Below are 23,416 nucleotides of genomic sequence, written 5' to 3' on the forward strand. Positions count from 1 at the left end.
CAGCCACAAAAGCAGAACTATTCCCCATTCTGCAAAGGAGTAAGGTGTGACCTTGAAAGGTTTTCCATTAAGTAAATGCTATCTCCACTACAAAATGCCACTGGGCTCTTTGATAAACAGATCAACCCTGAACAAAGCTTGAATAGGTTTATAAATATTTATAGGATATTTGTCATCAACATTGTAGCAACCTTTACCAAACCCAACCCTGAAGCATTAAGCTTTCAATCTTTTCAATAGTTTCTTGTTAAACTTGTCACTGAAAGCAAACAACAGTGCTATAAAAACTTCAAATAAACTGTCATTAAACTGCATTATTTGGAGAAGCCAGATAGGCACCCTTGTCAAAAGTTGTATGGAAACAACCAAAATGATGAGCAGTTGCTTTGCCCCAAGGCCCACAAATGGAGGCTGAGCAGAGCTACATTTCCATGTGTAGGTCAGCTCAGCAGCTGGCATTTCATCAGCATTTTTAGAAACTGGAAAAAGACGGTACTGTTTAATGTCAGTGATGACAGAGAATGAACTCAGTTTCTCATAATACAACATATCAAAAAAATAAATCAAATCACAAAACTAAATTCAGTTGTTTACCCACTGTAAGACACAGTCAAGTCCCAAGCCCCCCATGGATTCCTCCCATTCTCCTCACAGATGAGAAGTACCACCACGTGCCACGACTGGTCTCAAGGCAGGTGTGCAGGAACTAGTTGACAAGCACAAATCCTTCACCAACTAGGCAACCAGCAACAGCTTGGCCTTTGCATCAAAAGGAGACAATTTTGAGTCTTCTGATTTTTTCAAGAGCAGCAAAGTTTCCAGTATCTCTGTTTAAACATTGACAAAAATAACACAATGACCAAACACAGCAACCTAGCAAACTGAGTATGTGCTCAAACTGTCTCAAAGTTTGGTAATACAATTATACACACATCACCACTCTTAGCCTTTACAGTATTTTACTGTGGCAAGCCATTTGGTTTACTTATCAGTAAATCATCTCAGATAGCATTATCTAGTTCTGGTGATCTTATTAAGAAAATTATCAAACTTTGAAACCAACTTACTTAAAAAAAAAAAAAAATTCTCAGCTAACATTTTCTGGTTGAGAGTTTCTCTCTTTTTTTCCATGCATATTTTAATCTTCATTGGTCTCAATTTTCTACTTATGTTTCGCCTTGTCACATTCTTGATACTTCAATGAGGAAACTGTAGCTGTAGGAAACTGTCAATATCAAAGTATCTTCCTTTGCTTGCTTTGATATAGTGAGGTTGAAGAATCTTCCACAATTATGTTGTATATTATTATAATATATAATTATAATCTTTCAGACTGCTAACAGTTCCAAGAAGACAAACTAAAAGAACACCAAGAAAAACATTCCAAACAAATCTTTGTTCATTTTAGATAGACAGACAACAAGACTGAAAAAAGACATTTTTTTTTCTTACTACTCTGTTAAAACATATTCGACCACCAAGTGTTGTACTTGCAGCTGGCTCACTATCAGACAACATACTTCAAATCTCAGGCAATTGGAACAGAAGGTCACCAGCAGAAGGAGAGCATATACATTGTAATGGGCAGTAATCACACCTAGCACCTGTGAATGTTGGACCAGGAATGGTAGAACCAGACACAGTTGCAGAGCCAGCTGTCTAGTTCAGATATACAGTTGTTCCTAAAGAAGCTGAAAGAACTGAAGGCTAGTTCTTTTCTATTTTGAAGCTAGATCCGCTCTCAGCCTTGCATGACACTGGCCTACAAGATGTCTACATGCCCTTCTATCTACAAGGCTGGATCTACAGACTGAAGTGCAAGCGATTTTCCTGTGACCCATCCCCAAACACATGTAAGCTCTTTTCTCCCTCTGTAGCAAAATGGTAAACCAGCCACAGGGCATCATGCTTAAAAATATCCACACAGGTTTTTTCTGAATTTCAGATAATCTAACATACAACACAAAAGCAATTTAATGATTTAGGTGCATTCATTTGTGTTGTGAATCAACAACTTCTATCTTAAGCACTATTTTCACCATCTCACCCAATCACTTTGTCTACATGTGCGCTCTCTAATTCAGGAGCCCCTGGTCACCTAGATGTCACCAGTCCCTACCGAAATCAGGCTGACCAGCAGCTAGGGATGCCCTCTTTCCAAACGTACACACCTTCTAGTACTGCATAGCCTTCTCAGCATTGTAATTTGGAAGCCATATGTACAAGAAAGAAACATTTCAGGGGCTATGAACCTGCTCAAAATACGGGATAAGTGCAGCCCCCCTCCCAGGGGGCAGTATGAATTCCCTTCAGGTAGGCTCTAAGCAAGAAACCTCCCTGCAAGCCCATAACAAACAGCAGCAATAAGGACTCGCTAAATGCACTGAGCACTTGCTGTGTTAGCAAAAAACATCCTTCACTGGAAAAACTACAACTAAAACTAACAACAACCCTGACCTCTATAACCTCCTGAGCTGCAGCAATGACAGCCTCCAAAAAAAAAGAAAAAAAAAACACCACCAAAAAACTGGACACAAAACACAGAGAAAACATAATTGCTTCTCCACAAAGAACCATGACATCATGAGAAGCCAGCTCTCACTGCCCACGTGCACATATAGAGCAGTGGGAAGGCCCTTTTTCAGTAAGCATTAAGCAGCATCTGGACATATTATTTTACCAAAAACTGAAGAAACCCTATCTTGCCATAAATGATCCAATATCAAGTCATTCCTTGTTGCTCAGTTTTGATTACATCTTTTCACAGTGTTCAAGACAAGCACAGCACATTCTAGGAGTTCAGAGGGTACTTCTGTGATTGTGACACCCAAAGGCCTCTTCTCCATCCTGCTGAATTTCTGCTCTCCCTATGCTCTGTGGCAACATGCATTCACTGGCATCCTGTTGGGATAACTACAGTATCAATATCCTGTCAGTATCAGGAACTGCTTCATTCCTGCAGCGAGGGAAGTTCTGCAGGATTACTCCCTTTGAATAGTCAGTATAGACGTAGTCGTGCAGGTACTCTTGCGGGAGTAGTAGATTGAAAGCAAACAAAACAGTACTTCTGTTCACATAGAGAACACTATTTAGTTCTTTAAGATAATAAAATTAACACCTGTTTGTGGCTGAAACACTTAGAACAGTTTAGAGCTTGAACTCCGGAATTTTTTTTTTTCAGATTCAGTTTTCCAAACACTGTGTGATGTTGAGAAGCTGCATGCTAACAGAAATCTACCACAAAACTTTCAGGCCTTATGAAGAATTTTTGCTACAGCACACTTTTTGATCATAACCTCCACAGGACCAGGAAGCCACTGACTGTAATTCCTCAGTAATCTCTGCATGAGGGAATAATGGGACATATTGTCAGTAAGTTTTCTGTTTGCCACTGACAGAAGCAATCCTGCAACAGCTGGGATATACCTCACACTGCACGTGGTACTTGTGGAGAAAAGACCAGAGGTCATCCAGCTTTCCTTATCCTGGTCCACCTTACTCACTGAGCACCTTTGCCCTGAGCCCAGCAGCAGCTGCCCAGCTGCTGGGAAGGTGCCACACACTGACCTCAGGGGCTGCACGCTCATTTGCTGGGGAGCGCTGCAAAGCACCCTTCCTGGTGCATAAGGAATCACAGAATGGCCAGGGTTGGAGGGGACCTCAAGGATCATGAATCTCCATCCTCCCTGCCACATGCAGGGTCACCAACCTCCCCATTTAATACTAGACCAGGCTGCCCAGCGCCTCATCCAACCTGGCCTTGAACAACACCTCTAGGGACGGGGCCATCCACAGCCTCTCTGGGCAGCCTGTTTCAAAGCATTAGATGACAGCATTTTTACATATAAATTTAAATGTATGTTTATATACATACACAAGTACACATATATATTGCATATATTCCTAGTAAAATACATTCCACAAGTCTCAGCACAAGGCTCTGAGACATGGCTCCAACTGGAAGGGAAGTTGGCAGGTCATCTGCAAGCCCAAGAGCTCAGCATTCCTAGAACCAAAAGCAAAAGTAGCTCCACACCCTTAAAATAATCTTCTACACACACACACACACACACACACACACACACACACACACACACACTGAGTTCAGCATTTCTCCAGTGCATGCAGACAACACATTCAAAGGGACCCATTATAGCTGCTTTCTGCCCTGCCCACACGAATTCCCTCTGTAACACCCTGTGAACGCCATGGGTAGTTCAGACCAGAAGCACTCCTTTCTCCAAACCACCATCTGTTCTTAAAGCAGCAGTATAAAAATAGCAGGCATGAATTACACACTGAGCCGCGTGGGGGAACCCCACAGGACGTTACCATACCCCAGTCACAGCAGATCTGCCATGAGTACCCCAATACAGTAATGGCACTGATACCTCTACCTATGAGCAGGTATTCTAGGATGTAATTTCTCTCAGCACCAACTGCAGTCCAGCATTAAAATAACACACACAGGTGCTAAACCAGAATAAAAGAATCTGGTGTTCTTCCTGGAAAAAGAGAAACAGATATGTAACAAAGTCATGTGCCACATGCACAAAGAACTTCACCTTTTACCCATCTGAAACAAAGTGCAGAACTGATAGCTTGCAGTCATAACATGAAACCCACACAACCAGTGACTCTAAGAGGTGCTTTTCTCCCAATCATCAAGCAGCAACAAATCCTTATCTTCAGTGAAGTTCTCACGCTCAGATTTCACTACGCCATTTCCACTCTCTCTTTAGAGCAAGTAGCAAAGGCTTGCTGTCACGCAAAAAAAGTAATTCTGAACAAACCTAAGTGCTACACAGCAACAGCAAACTGCTTAGAAATAATAAAACCAACCCCCTGCAGCACAACAGGAAGCAGGTAAGAAGGCAGAGGAACATAAAAACAGCAGTCCCGGACTGGAATCTTTCTTCTTTTAAATCCAAAGAAGTATTCCTAAAGCCAGACAATTTCTTCCCATGAGAGAAATTACAGCTTCATCAAATAAACCCTGATAGGAGTGTTTAGCCACCACCTCTGCTAACGCTGCCCTCACTCCTGGTTTGGAAGACTGCATTAGTCTCAAGATGGACTACTGCAACTGTTTGTTAATATTTGAAAACCCTCTCCTCTGCAAAACCTCCTCTCCCTCTTCCATCAGGCACCCTTCTCTCAAGGAAAAATCCTTTGAGCAAAATGAGTCAGAGGCAAGCATGTGTTTGTGTGTGAGCAAGCAGCTATTAATTGGCCTGCTAATAGGCAGCCTCCACAGAGCACAGTGGATGCCATTTTTCTTGCTACAGCTGGCAGTGTGACTGCTTTGTGAGAGCATACACACTTCCCGTACACAAAAAGACTTTCTCCAGATATTTTCTCTGCCAACCCAGCATTAAAACTCTTCCAGTTTAATGAGGCGATACAGACTCAAGAATATTTTTCTCTATATGGAGCAAACCTGCTCTAGTTAGCTGCAGTCCCACAGCTCTCTGCTGGCTCGTCAACTACATCACTACAGACAACTTCCAAATTTCAGCGTAACGCCGAAGTTCTAGATTTTAGCACATTTCATCTGACAGCTGACTGAGATACTTCCAGCTTTGATCTAGCCTACAGCAAAGGAACAAAGCTCGGCGTTTGCATTAAAGATGATCATGCTGTTCCACCGCAATGCTTCTCAGAGCATCCAGGTGACTTGCCAGCCACCGCCAATTCCTTTAACGAGGGCATGGATTTTGTGCTGACTTCTGACTGCCTCTGCTACTTTTCCATAGAAACAAAGAGTTTTCTAACGCAGACGATTTTGTAAATTATTTTAATTGAACACAGCTCCCAGAAGAGAAGCACTTGCATTTTCTGTGATATGCTGTCAAGCTTGAGGAAGTTGAAACTACATGAAATAGCTCACTAAACTTAAGTTCAGAAAAACATTTAAAAAAATAAAAACACGGTAAGTACTTGGTATTTCACACATCTTGTTCACCCAAGACAAAACAATGTCTTAGGGTAAAAGCCCGTCTCTTTCATTAAAAGAAAAGAAATTAAAAGGAAAGCCTCTTTACATCTCAATACTGTCTGAGAACCCAGCTGTCTGAGAATTAGTCACAACTATTCTGTTGCTTTATAGTACTATCTTATCACCTCCTCTTCTGTTCACTGAAAGGAAAACCTAATACATTTAGACTGCATTTAACAGATCCTAGTATTTAAGTCAACTAACACTTGTTCCCTTAGTAAGGATGAGAACATGACTAGTAGACCACCAACAGTGCAGTTAATTGAATGTGAAGATCAGAACACTTTGAACTTATTTTCAGCTACAGATTCTGAAATCACACTGACAGTACTGAATGGGTCCATTATCTGTACTAACAGAAACTGAAAGCAGGAAATACTAGGGTAAGAACTGGCAACAAGTCACAATCCATTGAGCTTCATTCATTGCAAAAGTCAGCTCTTAAAGCTCTAGAGCTACACCATCATGCACACACTTGAAGCATCATTTTTTAAACAAAAGCTAACACGAGCTAGATACAACAGAGGTCAGAGTACTGAAGAGGTTTGTTCTTCCTTTTCCCTCCATCTCACTGCAAAAGATCAAGAGCTTTCCTCTCACAGAAACAATCCATGTTTTTAATCAAGAAACTAACCCAGCCCGCTCCCAGCACTGCTGGGGAATGGAAAGATCTTCAACATAGAGTAAGTTTAGGTGGTTTTGTGTATAAAGACCGTACAACAGTTGGCTCAGTCTTCACAGAACCTCCTTCCAGCCAGGGAACAATGCTATTTTCAAGTGATGCACAGACCTTCGGGTCATTTTTACTTCTGAGATATACAGTAATCCAATCACTCTGTGTTCTGTCCTCAAAGTCTTTCCTGCTTCACGCATGGACTTTTTGTATATGCCAGGATACTCAAATAAGCATGTTTTCCCTTTACACTGCAGGTTAGCATTTTTAAAGCAAGTATACACAAACGTAGCACGTTCTGTCAAGTACTGTTGCTGAATTTCTCATTCACAGTGCAGTGCATTGTTCACAATTGCTTCCTTTACTAGCTGTTCACTTTTAGAATCTCCCTAGCTGATGTAAAACAGCTCTGGAGTAAAAACCATACAAGTTCAAGCAATATCACCGACATTTCTGAAGCCAAGAAACACTTGTTACCAGTGACAACTGTTTGCAAGAGCAAAAGAAGATTTCTTTCCAAGAGACAAAAAACCTCACATCAGCGCTTCCCTTTCCAAACAGTAAGCTTAAAGCACAAATACGAATTCACACAGCAGAACCCTATTAAACAACCCGAGCTGTGTTTCATTTGTTCAAGGTCAAGACTGTTGACTAAACATTTCTATACACGATTATGCCAACTGTGTAACCCAAGACAGAAGAATTAATTCAATTCCCTTTCACGGCGCCACTGAACCTTGTGACTCTCAAACCTTAGGAGGGTAGATGTATCCTGTTACTCAAGATGCAAGTGAGGTGATGCTTTCAGGCAGGATGTGCTTCCTGTTCAACTTTTCACAACTAAGCTACTGAAAATCTCCGAGACACTGATAAAAAAAAAAAAAACAAAAAAAAAACTTATAGCCAACATCTGGTAGCATGAGAAACATTACTTTCAACAGCACTCATCTCTCCTACAAATAGAAAAGCTTTTTCTTCATCTCTCCTGACCAGTGCTTTTCTTCACTGATTTTCTTTTCAATTTGTTTTGAATTCCAATATAGTAAACGAGCAGATGAATAAAGTAGATACCAAATGGTTGAATTAGTGGATACAGATGCATTGAACATAGAGTGCACAGCCACCACAACTGTTCTGGAACCAAACTCCACTTTCATACTGAACGGTTAATATACAGAAAGCTCCTCTCTCATTTGCTCTGTAATTTGTCTTCCATTTTCCTTAAAATCACTATTTTAACTCTGATATAAACATGTAAACAGAAGAATCCAAAGCAGACTAAGTCAGCCAACGGATCCATTACTGCGCAGTTGAATAATTCACCCACTGAATACCACAAATTTACACAAATGACACAGAAACAAGGCAGGGCATAAGATTGCCAGCTTCAGAAAAATGTCATTTTGTGGCATTTTGGACAAGTACCACGTTTTGCTGCATCAGAAACCAGTCACCAGGCCATGTAGAAAGCAAGCAACTCACAGCACTAAAAGCATTTCAGACCAGGGCAGGTGTCACATGAAGATTCTCTTGTTTACAGTGTGTTGTTTTTTTTGTTTTTTTTATGGCATCATAAGCACACCAGGCCAGCACAATGAAATTCAGACCTCTTCATTGCTGGATGAGCCTACACTGAGCCTCGCACCATTTTCACATCTCATTGTAACAGCCAGTGAGCTCACTGATCATTTTTCATACGTAAGCATGATCTGACTAGACTAACTCAATGAAATTGTTTAATATTTAGATATTTAAATACGAATACTTAAAGCTATCAGTATAAGGATTCCTTGTTCTCTCTTCTACAGGTGTCTACAAATACCAGTGTGCATTTCAGCTCTCAGCAGCAGATACAGAAATACCTGGATCATGAAGGAGAGGGGACCAATAAACAGCAAAGCATTTGAGTTGCTCCTTGCTAACACCAGTAAATGGGACTCCGACGTCTTTTAAGTAATGGTTTTCCTTGGCACCTTAAAGTTCTATCTGGCACATGCTTTATTCTTGAGAACACCCCCATAGGCACAACAAACATCTTTATTATTAAGACCGTTACCTCAATTCTCTTACTTTATGCTTGGGATTCGTTATCCAACAACACTTTCAGACCTTCAGCCATGACACGTGATAATTTAGAAAGAAGGGCTGAAATTTCCAAGTAGTGTGAGTAGCTGGAACGTTTTAAACTATCTAAATAGCCATGGCAACAGAAGTCTAACTATCAGAGTTAGAATTATCAAAGGCATTTAATGTCCCTCATCTATCTACTGTGTTTCAAGAGAAAGGCATTCAACAGCAGTAACTCCAAACAAGACAGTTATTCATGGAGCAATCTGGAAGCATGCAGATTTTGGATTAGTCTCTAAAAATGAGAATGCTATGACCAATCTACTGCCTACACCCAAATATACCCTTCAACACGAATCTCCTCTTACGGATGCAGCTATGTAATCCAGTGTCAGTTTAATAACACAGCAAGCCAAAACAATGAAGTAAAACAGTCTGCCTGATGAAGATAATTAAATGGCATATCTCAAGAAAGCACAAAGCTGGCAAGGTAATACTTTGAATTCAAATGCAGATTTGAAGAACTTGACCAAATTAGATGCAGCATGCAGCGTTTTGTTTTGATGAGCGTTTGCATGGTTACACTGTTTATACAACTGCCTTAACAATAAAAAAAAAAAATCTGTCTTCAGAGTCTTAAGGGACCTCTGGATTCAGAGAATAACAAATGATCTCCCTGATGTTTCATTAATTCTTATGAAGCCAAGAAACTCTACGTAAGCAATAACTGATCTAAACTGAAGGTGAAGGTTTCACTACTGACCAACCTCCTGAGCTCAATGTAGACCACAGGACTACATGTGAAGGATGCAATCACTACTTTAATTATTCTCTTTTTTAAAAAAAGAAAGTTTGTTTTCCTACATTTTATGCACAGAACTGACCCAATGTCTAGCAAAAATCTCATGACAAATTTCATCTAAGCTTCTTGGTTTTTTTACACAAACCACACACCACACTCACGTCAGATCCTTCTACATTTGTAAGGTAACTAAGTGCCTTATATTCTTTAACGACCTATTTGTTCTGTATCCTAGAAATCAAAACCAAAGCCAAAACACTAAGAGAAATCATTATCTCTGTTTACATCACTGCAATCCAAACAAGTACTTGGCTCTTATTCTTAAACAGCTCAGGCCAAGACTATGCACATTTAGCAGCTCTATCAGCTCCTAAGTTGTTTGTCCACAGCTGGTCTTTCCAAAGAAGTACTGCTTTAATTATGCAAGTCCCTTAGCAATTAATCAAAACCTAAAAGCGTGGTTTAGCAGCAGACTTTTTAAGTAACAGCCCATACAATTTTTCATCCTACTGCAAAGATGTAAGAACATGTCATATTGATTTTTTAGAATTATTTCTTTTACACGGAAAGCAGCAAAATGCTGCAAGAATAACAATTCAGTAGACAATATGCATGTATGGAAATCACAGTCTAAACAAGTAAAAAACTGAGAGCAGAAGTAGTCAGTACAATAATTAATCCAAGCATCACATCAGTCCTGTGTAAGTATGTATCTCTTCAAGACTTGTGCAAGAAAGCTTTCCAACAGTACAGGAGCAAACCTATTAAAGTAATGTGCAAGTTTATAAGGAAGATTAATATGTATATTATTTAGAATAAAACCTCCTGAAGTCCTAGCATATGAGAATTCCCCTCATGTTTTGTTTGTGGCACTAAAGGTATATTACCAGTATATTATAGCAGCAATTAGGAAGAAACCATCTTAGAGACAGGAAGTTCTTAACACAGCCCTTATTTCTTGTTCAGACTTGTGTGACTGTGGACCAACCCCCCTCACCTTTCTTTGTTCCTCCACCTACAGGATAAAGATTTCCCCTAAGGGGCCGTGATGTTCTTCTGATCAGTACCAACTCTGACACCTCAAGAACAAGACAAAGAAAGACAGAACCGTCTGCTCTCATATGATCCTACATAATCACCTATTCAGTATTTTTATCAATTGCAACAGGAGTGGTGAGGCAAATATGACATTATTATGAATTAAGCCCAAAAAAGGCTTTACAGGGAGAACACAAAGTTAACCAGCTTTCAGTTCCTCAACGTAGCCTTGGTGTTTTGTAACATCTGTGTTGACGTTGTTCTGGAACAAAGCAGCAGTAAATGCAAAATGTCATTTGCTATTCAAAACAGAAGAAATATTTCCCACATCACTAAAACAAATCCCTAGGATCTCATTTATTTCCTTTCATTCCCATTTGTAACTTGTACTTTTCTGACCTTTCTCCTTCAACTTGCTTCTTGTTTGAGAGCTAGGTTCTCAAGTACATCTAAGATGTCCCACTGCTACTAATACAAACCTAACCAACCTGGACAACCATGAGCAGGGAAAGCATAAATCAGACGAGAGGAAGGGAAAGGTTCCCATCTTCGTTACCAACAGAAAAACATTCAAGAAACCAAAATCCATTCTCAAGGCTACCAGAAAAATGGGAAAAGAGGAATTCATTTTCCTTCCTTGTAAGTAGCTAGACAATAACGAGGAGGAAAAAAAAAAGACAGAACCTGCACCATGCTGGAGAGGAAAATACAGGACAATGACATCTCTACTCAGCAGAAAGACAACCGGGGATGACATCAGCTGTGGCAGTGAAGTGTTGCTGCTTGGTATCACTGCGATCTGGAAACCAGACTCAGGCTTTCAGCTTAAGGTATTAGAAGTAGGCAAGCATACTTCAAACATTTCAGGAAGCAGCTGCTCATCTGGGATATTAACAGCTTCTAAGCTAAACCTATAAAAACACTTGAGGAGAAACTTTCCAAAACAGATGTCAGGAAACCCAGCAATTTCTTAGGATAACAACAACATCCTAACCAATCAATGAGGTGACTGGCTGCGTCTATGTCGCTAATTAGCCCCAAATGCAAAATAAAATGTTTACTAGAGCCACTTGTAATCTGACACACCACTGCACACTTTGGCAGGCACAGAGCATTCATAGTGTCAGTTAACACAGCACTGCTGACAGCTGCAACTCCTTTGACTTACGGTAACCTACTTATCTCAAGTATTACGGAGGCAGAAAATAGCTACAATAAAATCAATATGGCCCAAGGTTAAGAAACTAACAGTTTCAAGAATGAAGGCTTAAAAACGATGCTGTAAAACCACAGACAAGAAATACAACCTAGACGATTACACAAAATATTTTCCCTCTCACCTACACTGCAATTTATTTATCTAAAAGTGAGATGCTTACCTGACACTGTGTTCACACATCTACAGCTAAAATAAACACACACCTACAGCTAGGAAGATACCCAAGTCCACACAGTTAACATCTGCCTTTGTTAAAGCATGCTCATGTTACTCCCAGACACAGACAGGGAGACTAATTAAGCAGCTGGATCGGGACACAGTCTGGTGTTTACTTTTCCACACACAGGAAAGCTGTACAAGTACTTCCATGGGGGTAATGTACTGGTTAATGACTTACAACTCTGAAAACCCAAACAAAGAAGCATGTCCTCTCCAGAGTCACTAGTTTCTACAGAACACCCACCAACACCTGCCTGCATCAGCTAACAGTTTTGCTTTTCTATATCGACATGTAAAATACTGACATCTAAACAAAAAGCCTTCAGATGAAAAACGCACGCTCAAAATAAGTCCACGTTTTCTCTTTCAAAGAACTACCAAGGCTTTTAACAGATAAAATTATCATATTCCTTAGCATTTCATGCTGCTTTACCACTCAAGGCTATCCAGGAGTTCTACACTGAGAAAAAAAAAACAAAACCTGCACACGTACACCCCCATTTCGATCACTGTAACATTAGCACGTTTTACAAAACACATACACAAGAAAAAAAAACAAGTAGATGGCACACTCATCTGTTTGATCTGCCTGCCAACCTCTGGCAAAAGAAAGATGGCTTCAGACTGCACCGTATTAACGTGATACTGCTCCAATCAAGCTGCTTTGCTGTATGACAATCACACTCTTGGCCACTCTCCCAACAACTTAGCTCAGAACTATCAGATTCCAAAGCACTTGCTCAGTGTTTAACTACTTCTGGGCCCCCAGAAGTTAAACTGATAATTTCCTTGAAAAAGGAACGACTATTTGCAGTCCAAAGAGGCAGAGCACTACATGTTCATGTACAGTTAAGTGCAGGAATGAGTGTTCTTAGGGGATGCAAAGTCCAAGGTGACAATAAGAAGAATATTAGACCAAGTGCCTAGGAGCTAAACAAGCACTGGCTGTACAATAGACAACATTGTCAAATTACATGGTCCTTAACCTCCATTTACATGAAACAGCTGTAGAGAGTGGGTGAGCAACAGTGAAGTCCTACTGTTGTACAAAAGCTGTTTGGTACTGTGAGAATGGTACTTCTCCTTGAATGCACCAAGGTAGGTAATGCACTAAGCATGCAAGCTTCCTGCGTACACAGCACTGCAAATCAGGTTAACAGCACTTCGTTCACTATATTACAAGAAACAGTATTTTCACTTGCACATTCACATAGGACAAGGACCATGTGCTAATATCCAAACTCACTCCTAGTTTAGGCTCCCTTATTACACGGAATATAGCTACACCCTGTAAAAGGCAGAACAACAATCTACTTGCAGTTTATCTGCCTGCATTAGGCTTGAAAACACTGAAGATAAATCCCAAGCATTAAAGCATAAGCTCCCTATTTTCTTTACTTATGGATCAAAACTTTTTTCAGCATCTCACCCCTTGCCATTCTTAAAAAAAAATTTGAAATAAGGCAGCCATGCTTACTTCTGGGGCTGTCATAGAATCACTAAGGTTGGAAAAGAAAAGTCCAACTGTCCACTTACCATCAATATTTCCCACTAAACCATGTCTTTCAGAACAACATCTAAATGCTTCTTGAAGACCTCCAGGGTTGGCGACTCCACCATCTCTTTGGGCAGCCTGTCCCAGGGCCTGACCATTCTTTTGGAGAAGTACTTTCTAACAGCCAGTCTCAATCTCCCCAGTGCAATTTGAGGCCATTCCCTCTTGTCCTATCTGTAGTTATGCGAGCGAAGAGGTCAACCCCCACTCCACCACAACTTCCTTTCAGGCAGTTGTAGAATGCAAGAAGGCCTCCCTGAGCCTCCACTTCTCCAGACTAAACAAACCCAGCTCCCTCATCTGCTCCCTGTTTGTGCTCCAGACCCCTCAGCAGCTTCATTGCCCTTCTCTGGACATGCTCCAGGGCCTCCATGTCTTTCTTGTAGACAGGGGCCCAAAATTGAACAGAGTACTTGAGATGTGGCGTCATCAGTGCTGAATACCGTGGGATAATCACTTACCTGCTCCTACTGGCAACACTTTTTCTGGTACAAGCCAGGATGCCATTGGCCTTCTTGGCCACCTGGGCACTGGTGGCTCATGTTCAGCTGAGCACCAATCAATACCCCCAGGTCTGTTTCCCCTGCACAGTCTTCCAGCCACTTTGCCCTATGCCTGTAAGGTTGCTGTGACCAAAGTGCAGGACCCAGCACTTGGCCTTGTTGAACCTCATCCCATTGGCTTCAGCCCAGTGAATCAGCCTGTCCAGATTCCTCTGCAGGGCCTCGCTACCCCAGGCAGATCCACACTTCCAGCCAACATGGTGTCATCCGCAAACTTATTTAGGGTGCACTCAATGCCTTCATTCAGCTCATCAATAAAGATACTGAAGAGGACAGGCCCCAGTACCCCCCTCCCCCCGGGGAACATCACTTGTGACTGGTGTTATAGCTGCACGCAGCTTTTCTATGCATTCAGTCAAAATCAAAGTCAGGAAGTCCTCATGCTGCTTTCTTCTTCCCGCGTACCTCCCGGACTTAAGATGTATCTGCTACTCAAATATTAGCAAAGCAAAGCTGTGTCTGAGACAGAATGAGAAACAGGCACAACCTTTAAGATCATGCGTAAGCACAGATTCAGTAATGTTATATGCTGAAAATTAGACATGACCAATCACAACTCAAAGTCCATAAGTAATATTTCCAGACAACCTTCCAGCTTCTGATCTATCCAAGCAACTGACCTGGATTCCTACTGAAAACTAAATAGCAGTTACAGCAAAAAGCAGCAATGCTACATAAACACGAAACCAATGAAGAATCCCAGTAATTAAAAGTTTCATCTTGCTGCATAAGAGATCACCATGCCACAGAGTCATGACAGAAATGACACTGCAGCAGCTACATTCATCACATTGGAGATTAAGCTGCATCTTGCACAGCGCAGAATCAGGACCTCTAAGTTAGGTGGGTTGGTACCCCATACCGCATTTAATCACTTCAAGTACTCAAGTTAACAGATCCATTACAAGGGCACTTCTCCCTGCAGAACAAACAACAAAGTCAAACTTACACACGAGAGAAAGCAGTGAACGATGTACACAGGCACACTTAAGAATCTGCAGCAGCTTCCTCAATTGCAAATCTCCAACGGCATGACAACCTACAAGAGCAGAGCACATGACCTCAAGGAGCAGGAGCATACTCCTCACTAAGGCAGCTTTAGGACTCAGTTTGGACAGTATAAAAATGAAAGACCAACTAAATAATGCAGATCATCAAGTACGTGCATGCTCAGTTGAAGCAGAACAATCCAGCTTGCATGCTCATTGCTTCAAGAGTTTGCCAGCACTGACTCCAGGAAGTTGGAGCATAGGAAAGATTATACAAGAAAGGATGAGTTTCCAATTTTACACAGGGAAACTTCAACTTTTCATTTGTCCTCTATGCTCATAGAAACTAATGATTTAACCACCATATTTTAAAAAAATGAAGCAAACATTGTGTGTAATACAAAAACTTATTAACTTAAAAGCAATAACGATCTCAGATGCTTTTTTGCCCCCAGGTCCTTTGCTCCTAGATATGAAGACATTTGCAGAAAAGCAGCACTCTGAAAACTTCTGGAAACCAGCTGCACAAGGTATTAACTAGTTTCTCTAAAGCAAGTCACAAATATTCCACCTCCACAAGCTTTCTGGTAGGATGGTCAGAGGGGGAAAAAAAAGCATTCAAACCTCATGACAAGAGACTCTTGCTCCCTGCAAAAACCATCAGCAGACTCCTTTGCCAGAACCATGGTTTTCGGTAACAGTCACCCCCTTCTTGCACCTTATTCAAGTACACAAACACATTCTTCATCTCTAACCAGGGTCACAGGCAAACAGCACCTACTGGATGATCCTGAGAAATCCACTTCACAGCAGCTTACCCACAGCCAGATTAGCATTCCCACTTTGTGATCATAATGACTGATTGTTGTTTCTAGAACACCATTTCTTACAATTTAAGGCTCTTCGCTGAAGATTGCTCCAGGCCCACCAGTACGAGCCCACTATGGAAGCCTACAACCACTTAGCAGCAGTGCTATTATTTTTTCACAAAACAAGAGTATTTTCGAAATGCAAGTTCCAACCCTCTAACTGCTTTGAAAAAGTATGAACTCCAGATGGTCTAAGCTGCACCAATCCTTTTCATTCTTTCAGCAGGGTCCCAGCTCACTGGCTTGGAGCTTCTGCTTAAAAAACAAGCACAGGCATGGATTCCTGCCTCGTTTGTGCAGCAACTCCAAAGAAACAAACACTCTGTAGCCTAAAAGAAGGGGCTACCATCTGACATGAAGTTAACCCATTTCGCCGTTGAACTACATAAATATGGCTTAATTAAGAAATCACAGAGTGGCCAGATTCAACACTTACTGTCCCAGGCAACAGCAGAACTACCAGCCTGAAGGAGTCATTGAAACAGTGGTACTTGAAATGCCAGTTCAAGGAATGCGAGGTACTGAATGACAGATTATTAACTGTACCACAGAAGAAGAAAAACCAAAGACACAAATCCAAAACCAAGCCAAAAAGGAAAACAAAACAAAAAAAAAACCCTACACAGCAGCTTTATTTTTTAAAGATGATCACCTATACCTCATGACAGCACTGATCAATTCTGAAAAGGAAATACAATGGAAGCAGTACAGTGAGCATCTTTCTGTGCTTTCAAACTAAGCCTGTTAGAGACTACTGCACATCATCTCTCCTTCCTCCTAATTTATTTTTTTAACATCCTAAAGTGCCTCTCCCTGCTTTATCTGTACTCAGTGAAAAGACGCCAACACACTAACTTTGCACACAGTGCTTACTATGCCCATCTTTGCCTGCTAAATCTGAAGGCACGGACAGTCTCAAATCTGGAAAAAGCTTTATTTCCTCAGTTTAACACACAATTAATTCCAAGACCTCTCAGATAATAATAGAACTGAATAATAGAACTGAATTCTAATTTCAAAATACCTTTCAGTGCCTATCCTTCAGTCTCCAGGAAGATAAGCTTCACTGTTTTCCTTAAATATATTTCTGAATCGTAAGTCAAGGCAAAAAATGAAGTAGTATCACACCCTACTGCAAAGCCATAACCTTCTACCTCCTTCTTACATAAATCAGAAATATTATGGCAAGTTGCTTGGTTTTACTTTCCTTTTCACTGTTCACAATATTTACTGTTCTGCATTTGACATTTGAGATTGATTTGAAGTGATGTTTCATAGTTTCCACATTCAGTCTGCTGCAGCTGCTGTGCTAGAAAGCCTTTTTCAGTACTGGAGCTACCCCGTAACTAACTTTAGTGTTGCCAGCACATCACCCAATCCTTCAAAAAGACAGACTTCTCCATATTTGCATCAGATTTAATTTCCCAAAGTTCTGCCTCACTGCGTGCACTCTTGTGCAACAAAAAGATCCAAGCAGCAGGCCTTCACTCTGCCTGCATTGCTCCACTATCTCTCCCTGTTTCTGCCTCATACTTTGCGACAATGAGCAACTCACTTCCCTCCATCAAAACTTAATCCAAATTGACTGTTTTTCCCTATCTCTGAATAACATACATCAAAAACAAACTCCATCTTACAACACACTGAGCCCAGGGTTACTGAAGGTAAGAAGCATTCAGAAAAGAGATAAGTTTAACACAAAAGAAACAAGATACTACTGAACACAGCTCTTGAACCTTTGTTCCTACTTCACTATGTAAACTTGCAGTGCTTTAGACAGCACTATATAAATGACTTGTGCAAGAGAACTATGCATAATGCAACACGGCTTTGCCTTTAAAACACTGCAATAAAACAATGCTGTTAAAAACTACAGAAGTGTTTTGTGAGCAACACCTGTACCAACAAAGGAAACACAGCAAAGGTTAAAATTAGTACAGTCTATGACATCAGAACAGTGAACGTAGTTACGACTTGAGCCCTTTGGCATCACTCGTGCTACTTGTTCTAGTTACAGAAAGCCTTCATCACTTAAAAACATCAGGTCTCAATTTTCCAATTCAGAAGCAAAATAAGGACAGTGTGGGGGTCAACACTTGGAATCCAACAGACATATCATGCTATTAATCCTAACAGCTAGTAAAAGAACCTCTCCATACCACAGAATGTTGCTATGCATCTGTATTGAAAAAGGCTTGTTAAGTTGGTTACAGTCATTAATGTACTAACAATGCTTCTTGTTACACGACCTAAAGCTCTACTATAAATCCCTTAAACTCATAAATTGTATTTCACCAGCACTGCATAACTGGACCTGCCTGACAAGCTCAAGCAGCTCAGCAGAACTGGGTTTCCATAGAATAAAACCAGTAACATGCAGAGGGATTAGAGAAAAAAAATGCAGTTGTTCCTGTGCCAAAGGAGAGGGGATTATTAATCAGGATTTATAGTAAGTATTAATATTGGACCTTAATATTACCAATACATCACCTCCCAACAATTACTATTAATTGCAACCTCATCGCAGGAAAACACGACTGTCAGGAAGTCACTCCCAGGTAAAAGGAAACTTTTCATTCATGAACTGCTGCAATGTGTCAGGAATAGCAGGGCTGAACAGAAAGCTCACAGCGAGCGTCCCATCAGCCCCCAGCACACACTTCTGTCCCAACAGCTCACCAACAGGAACACTGCTCCTCTGTGGCTTCTTCACCACGACCTTACCCGTGCAATTACAACAGCCACCTGTGTTTTTCTTCTGTTCTGAAGCCCATTTGGGTTGAATACGTCAGGCTTTGAAGACCTTCAACAGATCGGCGCTGCCCTGACTCCCACAGGCTCTTGTCACCCGCCTTGAAGGGGCCACACGAAAGCCGTTCAACTCCTGCTACTTCCGTCCCCAAAAGAAGGAAGCACATTTGCACAACTCTCAACTGTTTCAACTGCAGGCTACAGAACGATCTGCCCCGAGAAAACTTTCAAGAAGACGCTGAACCGAACAAAGCTGCGTGCAACCACTCAGCTGCGCGCGTTGGGCTCCCGTGCAAAGCGAGGAGCATTTCCACCGCCCTGCAGCAGTACCGCGGGACGGCAGGGCCCGCAGCGGGGCCCACCCCAGCTTTCCGGGCACCCAGATGCCCCCCAGACCAGCCCGGCCCGTCCCCGGCCCCAGCGTTACCCTCCGCCAGCAGCTCCTCGGCGGTGACCTGGTGCCGCCCGACTGCGAACACCCGGCCCAGGGCGGCCGCGCCGCCCGCTCCTCCGGCTCCGCCGCCCGCTCCGCCGCCGCTCCCCTCGGCCTTGGGCATGCGGGAGAACTTCTTCATGGCGAGCGGGGCCCCGTGGCGGCCGGAGATGGGGAGCTGCCCGCTTCACATGCCTCCGCTCCTCGACCGCTCCCCGCCGCCTCTGCCCGCCGCGGGGAGGAGGAGAAGGAGGAGGGAAGGGAGGAAGGGGGCGGCGCACCCGAGCCGGGGGAGCCGAGAAGCACAGCCCCGCACCGCGCCGCGAGGGGAGGGAGTGCCTCGAGGGGAGGGAGCGGGGGGCGCTGCGGCGCATCGCGCAGGCGCAAGCCCGCCTCTCGCAGGCGGGCACGCGGCCGGAAGTGACGTTTTGAGCTTCGGGAGGCGCGTGGAGCGCTGGGGTGGTTCGTTCTCGTGTGTCGTGAGGGCGGCTGTGTGTCCGTCCTCCCAGCGCGTCGTTGAGGGCTGCGCTTTGCTTCCCGTAGGAAGAATAACTGTAAAAAAAATAATAATAATAAAAGAAAAAGGGTGTGAGGACGAGAGTGAATTCCTAGCAATGGATCTCCACGAGTGTCCCAAGCAGCGAGTAGCAGTTCACAGACTGAAAAGGTGTGATAAAAATATGGATGTGGAAAAAAAAACATCAGCTGTGGATTTCTCTCTGTGAAACTTGTCCAGCATCGCTGGACATCTGCTCCGTAGACATTGAGGGAGCAAAACTGGGGTTTCCCCAACACAATTGGAGTTTGAGAATAGTTTTTATAGAAAAAAAGCTTCTGGCCCATAGGAAGCACAGCCACCATCAGCGGTGTTTGTTACAGTTCCCTAAAACCAGCATTGGGGAAGTACCCGTTTCCCAATAGTTTGTCTCAAATTTCAAATTCAAGTTTAGAGTAAAACCTGATGTCAATCTGACATGGTCTTCGTACTGAAAGTGTCTCTGCTCCTCCCAAAATAGTCGCATGAGTCATTGCAAGAAACGTTTGTCATACATTACAAAAGACCTTTAAGATCCCCAGGTCCAACCATGAATTCATCCCCATCTGCTCACTGACCACATCCCCAGTGCGACATCTCTACAGTTCTTGAACTACCCCAGGGGCAGTGACTCCACCACTTTGCTGGGCAGCCTGTGCCACTGCATCACCGCTCTTTCTAAAGAGATGAAATTGTTCCTAAAAATCCAAGCTGAACTTCCCGGCCATCCCCTCCCATCCTACTGCTATTACCTGGGAGAAGAGGCTGGTTCCCATATTACTACAACCTCCTTTTTATCCCCAGAGAGGGATAAAGTCTTCCCCTCTCAATAATCAAATTAGTTTTGGCTTAATCATATGGCTGTACTCCAAGTTAATACCAAATGACAGTATTTCTCTGTTGAAGTGACAACATGTCATACCTTGAAAGCACGGACATCCCACTGTAGTCCCTTTCTTCAGTTGTTTCCATCCTCTTTGTAATTGGAGATCAGTTTTTCAGCAGCACACAGAGAATCTAATCCACAGTTTCCTTTAGAAGATAAAGATACTTCGACTGCAGATGAAAGGAACAGAGTACTGAGGAGAACGGCACATCCTCACAGTGATGTGTGCCTGGGCTCCTTAGAAATAAACTTGTAATTGTCTTTGGAAAAAGAAGCAAAGCTGACTTGAAAGCACATACATTTAGTGGCAGCAATGAGTACAGCTTTGCTTATCCTCAACCAAAAGTGAAATATTTTCTAAACATTGCTCTGAGAGGGTTGAACTGGGTTTTTGTTTGGGTCATTACTTTTATTGATTTTGGCTCCTATCCCCATACAATTCTGTGCTTTTTCAGGTAAGAGATTTAATTATTGCCAGAGTTATTTAAAGGCTGGACAAATGAACACTCTTGTTATGCAGGGATTAACACTGCTAATCCTTGCCTTTGCACATGAGAAGATGTAGAGGTCAACTACGTCAGCATAGCCAGCAGATGCGTGCATCACTATTGCTTGCAGAGCTGCAGTGATGGATATGGCAAGTCACTCCAAAATGATGGACATTGCCAGTAACTTCAAAGAGGCACAGCACAGCTAAGTTACGAAGCTCCACAGTTGTTTAATTGGAAACTTGGCACCCAGATGGTCTATTTCTATGAGAAGCCAGCTTGTGATGTTTTATGCCAAGAAATATAGTTGCTTTGACTGGTTATTTAAAAAAAAATGTGCCCGATCCTCCAAATGGCTAAATAAGTGATAATCTGAACACAGAACTAAGCCACTGACTGATTTAATTCTTTGTCTGAGCACAACTGCATTTTGCTATTTCTAGAAACTATTTTGATTTCAAGAAAAGGAGAGTTGGGTGAAGCAATGCATTGGCACAGGCTGCCCGGGGAGATGGTGGAGTCACTGTCCCTGAAGGTGTTCAAGAACCATGGTTTGTGGACATGGTGGGGTTAGACTTGGTGATCTTAAAGGTCTTTTGTAACCTTAATGATTCTGTGATTAAGTCTTTCACTCAGAGTATGAAGCACAAAGTAAACTCTGTTATCCCTTACTGAAATGAAACCTCCTGTTTTGTTTCAGGCAGAGAAGAGACGGTTCGGTCTTCCACAGTTGCAAGTAATGAAGTAAAACCAATGTACATACTGCAACATCTGCTCAACACAGAGACAGTACAACAAGGACTTTGCACTAATACCAAAAGTAAAGAAACTGAGAACGTTTTAAGTAATTGAATGTGTGCACAAGTAGTATTAAGTTCTGGGTAGATGTGCAATAATGGGTGGTCTGAAGAAATAGCCAGGGACAACTAACAGAAAATCAGAAAGTCAGGAGAGATCCACTACAGGGGGAGAGAAATAGGGGAGGGATGTTAGTAAAGAGGCTGGGTCAAAGCCATGAAGGTTTGTTTGTAAAGTTTGAGTTTTTGCTTTTTTTTCTCTTTTTTTTTTTTTTTTTTTTTTTTTTTTTCCTCATACTAAGTAATGGTTGTTTTTCAACTCTATGATCAGAGTAGATCGTCAGCTTTCATTACTGAAAAAAAAAAAAAACCAACACCCAACTAAGAATAAAGGTCATTTTTGCTTTTTATGACTATGAAATCAGTGGTGAGCTTTCACTACATGAAAACAGAAGAGGAAAAGTCCCAGTGGCATGCTGTGTACATTTGTTTACATCTCTATTTCGGTAGATTTTAGATATTACTCCTACATTGTTTTTTTTTACTTCTTCTTTTTCTTGCTTGGGGTCTGTAATGCCCCCAATATTTTCTTCCTGTTTCTTTTTTTTTTTTTTTTTTTTAATAGCACGATGGTAGACCTATAACAGAACATAAACAGTTCCACATATTACATTTACTCAGCACCTTGAACACCTTGCATCTTGAATCTTCTCTCACAGGTTCAAAAAAGCAAACTTCAGGTTTTTGTTGGTGTTGTTTGTCTTTCTCAGAGTCACAATAGTGTGTCATGTTTTGTCTCATTGGCTTTATTTCAGAAAGCTGTTGCACCTCAATTACAAAAATAATAAAACTAAGATAATTATCTACTCCAGCATAAAACACTCTGAAGATTTATGGATGAAGGCACTAAGTGAGAACAACTTGAAAATGAAACAACAGATACTCTATATGCACTCATCTCAAGGTTGGTGTTTGAGGAGTGACAATTTAATCCTCTTCAAACTGCTTAACAGTTCAAATGCCTTTTATCATGATTACTGTTTCTCATGCATTTCTCTTCTTATATCTTCCCCGCTTTTAACTCTTTCCCCCATGCAGTATATAAATTGGTTTTGAATGAATCCCTTAAGAATCAGTTTCCTGTACAAATGTCAAATGTCCCTGACAGCTATTAAGGAGAAAGATGAGTGGAAAACTTTCTTGGTGTAAATACTAACTGCAAATCACTTGCTGTTTCCAGACAAAATCTTTACGTGCTGATTACTCATGCTTAGTATTAGAAAGTAAAGCAAAAATATCATTTTCTGCAAATCTATTCTTATAAAACTCTTAAATACCATTTATTTATTTTTCACTTTCATTGAAAACATAGATCTGTGCCTTTGTCACATAGGTGCTCAATTGTTCAGCATTTATTGCAGTAATCAGGTTTCTGGGTGGGTTTTTTTTTTTTGGCCTTGAGTATATGAGGGTTATTCTCTTCTGTAATTTTTTTAGTCCATTCCTGATAAGCACTTAGGGCTTTTTTTCCCCA

At 41.7% G+C, this 23,416-nt stretch overlaps 1 protein-coding gene across 3 annotated transcripts in view; it reads right to left on the reverse strand.

The window, feature by feature from the left end:
* BMP2K (BMP2 inducible kinase) overlaps nt 1-19,396 on the reverse strand; it is a 55,443-nt gene extending 36,047 nt beyond the window's left edge. For all 3 annotated transcript variants that reach the window (XM_042812919.1, XM_042812918.1, XM_042812917.1), the window contains exon 1: nt 19,171-19,396. In XM_042812919.1, the coding sequence (XP_042668853.1) occupies nt 19,171-19,318 (148 nt within the window). In that variant the 5' untranslated portion in view covers nt 19,319-19,396. The remainder of the gene's footprint in view (nt 1-19,170) is intronic.
* Nucleotides 19,397-23,416: the final 4,020 nt, after the last annotated feature.

The sequence above is a fragment of the Centrocercus urophasianus genome, unplaced genomic scaffold (genome assembly GCF_019232065.1).
Source record: "Centrocercus urophasianus isolate 14NV4802_14NV808 unplaced genomic scaffold, USGS_Curo_1.0 seq_13, whole genome shotgun sequence".
NCBI classification, from domain to species: domain Eukaryota; kingdom Metazoa; phylum Chordata; class Aves; order Galliformes; family Phasianidae; genus Centrocercus; species Centrocercus urophasianus.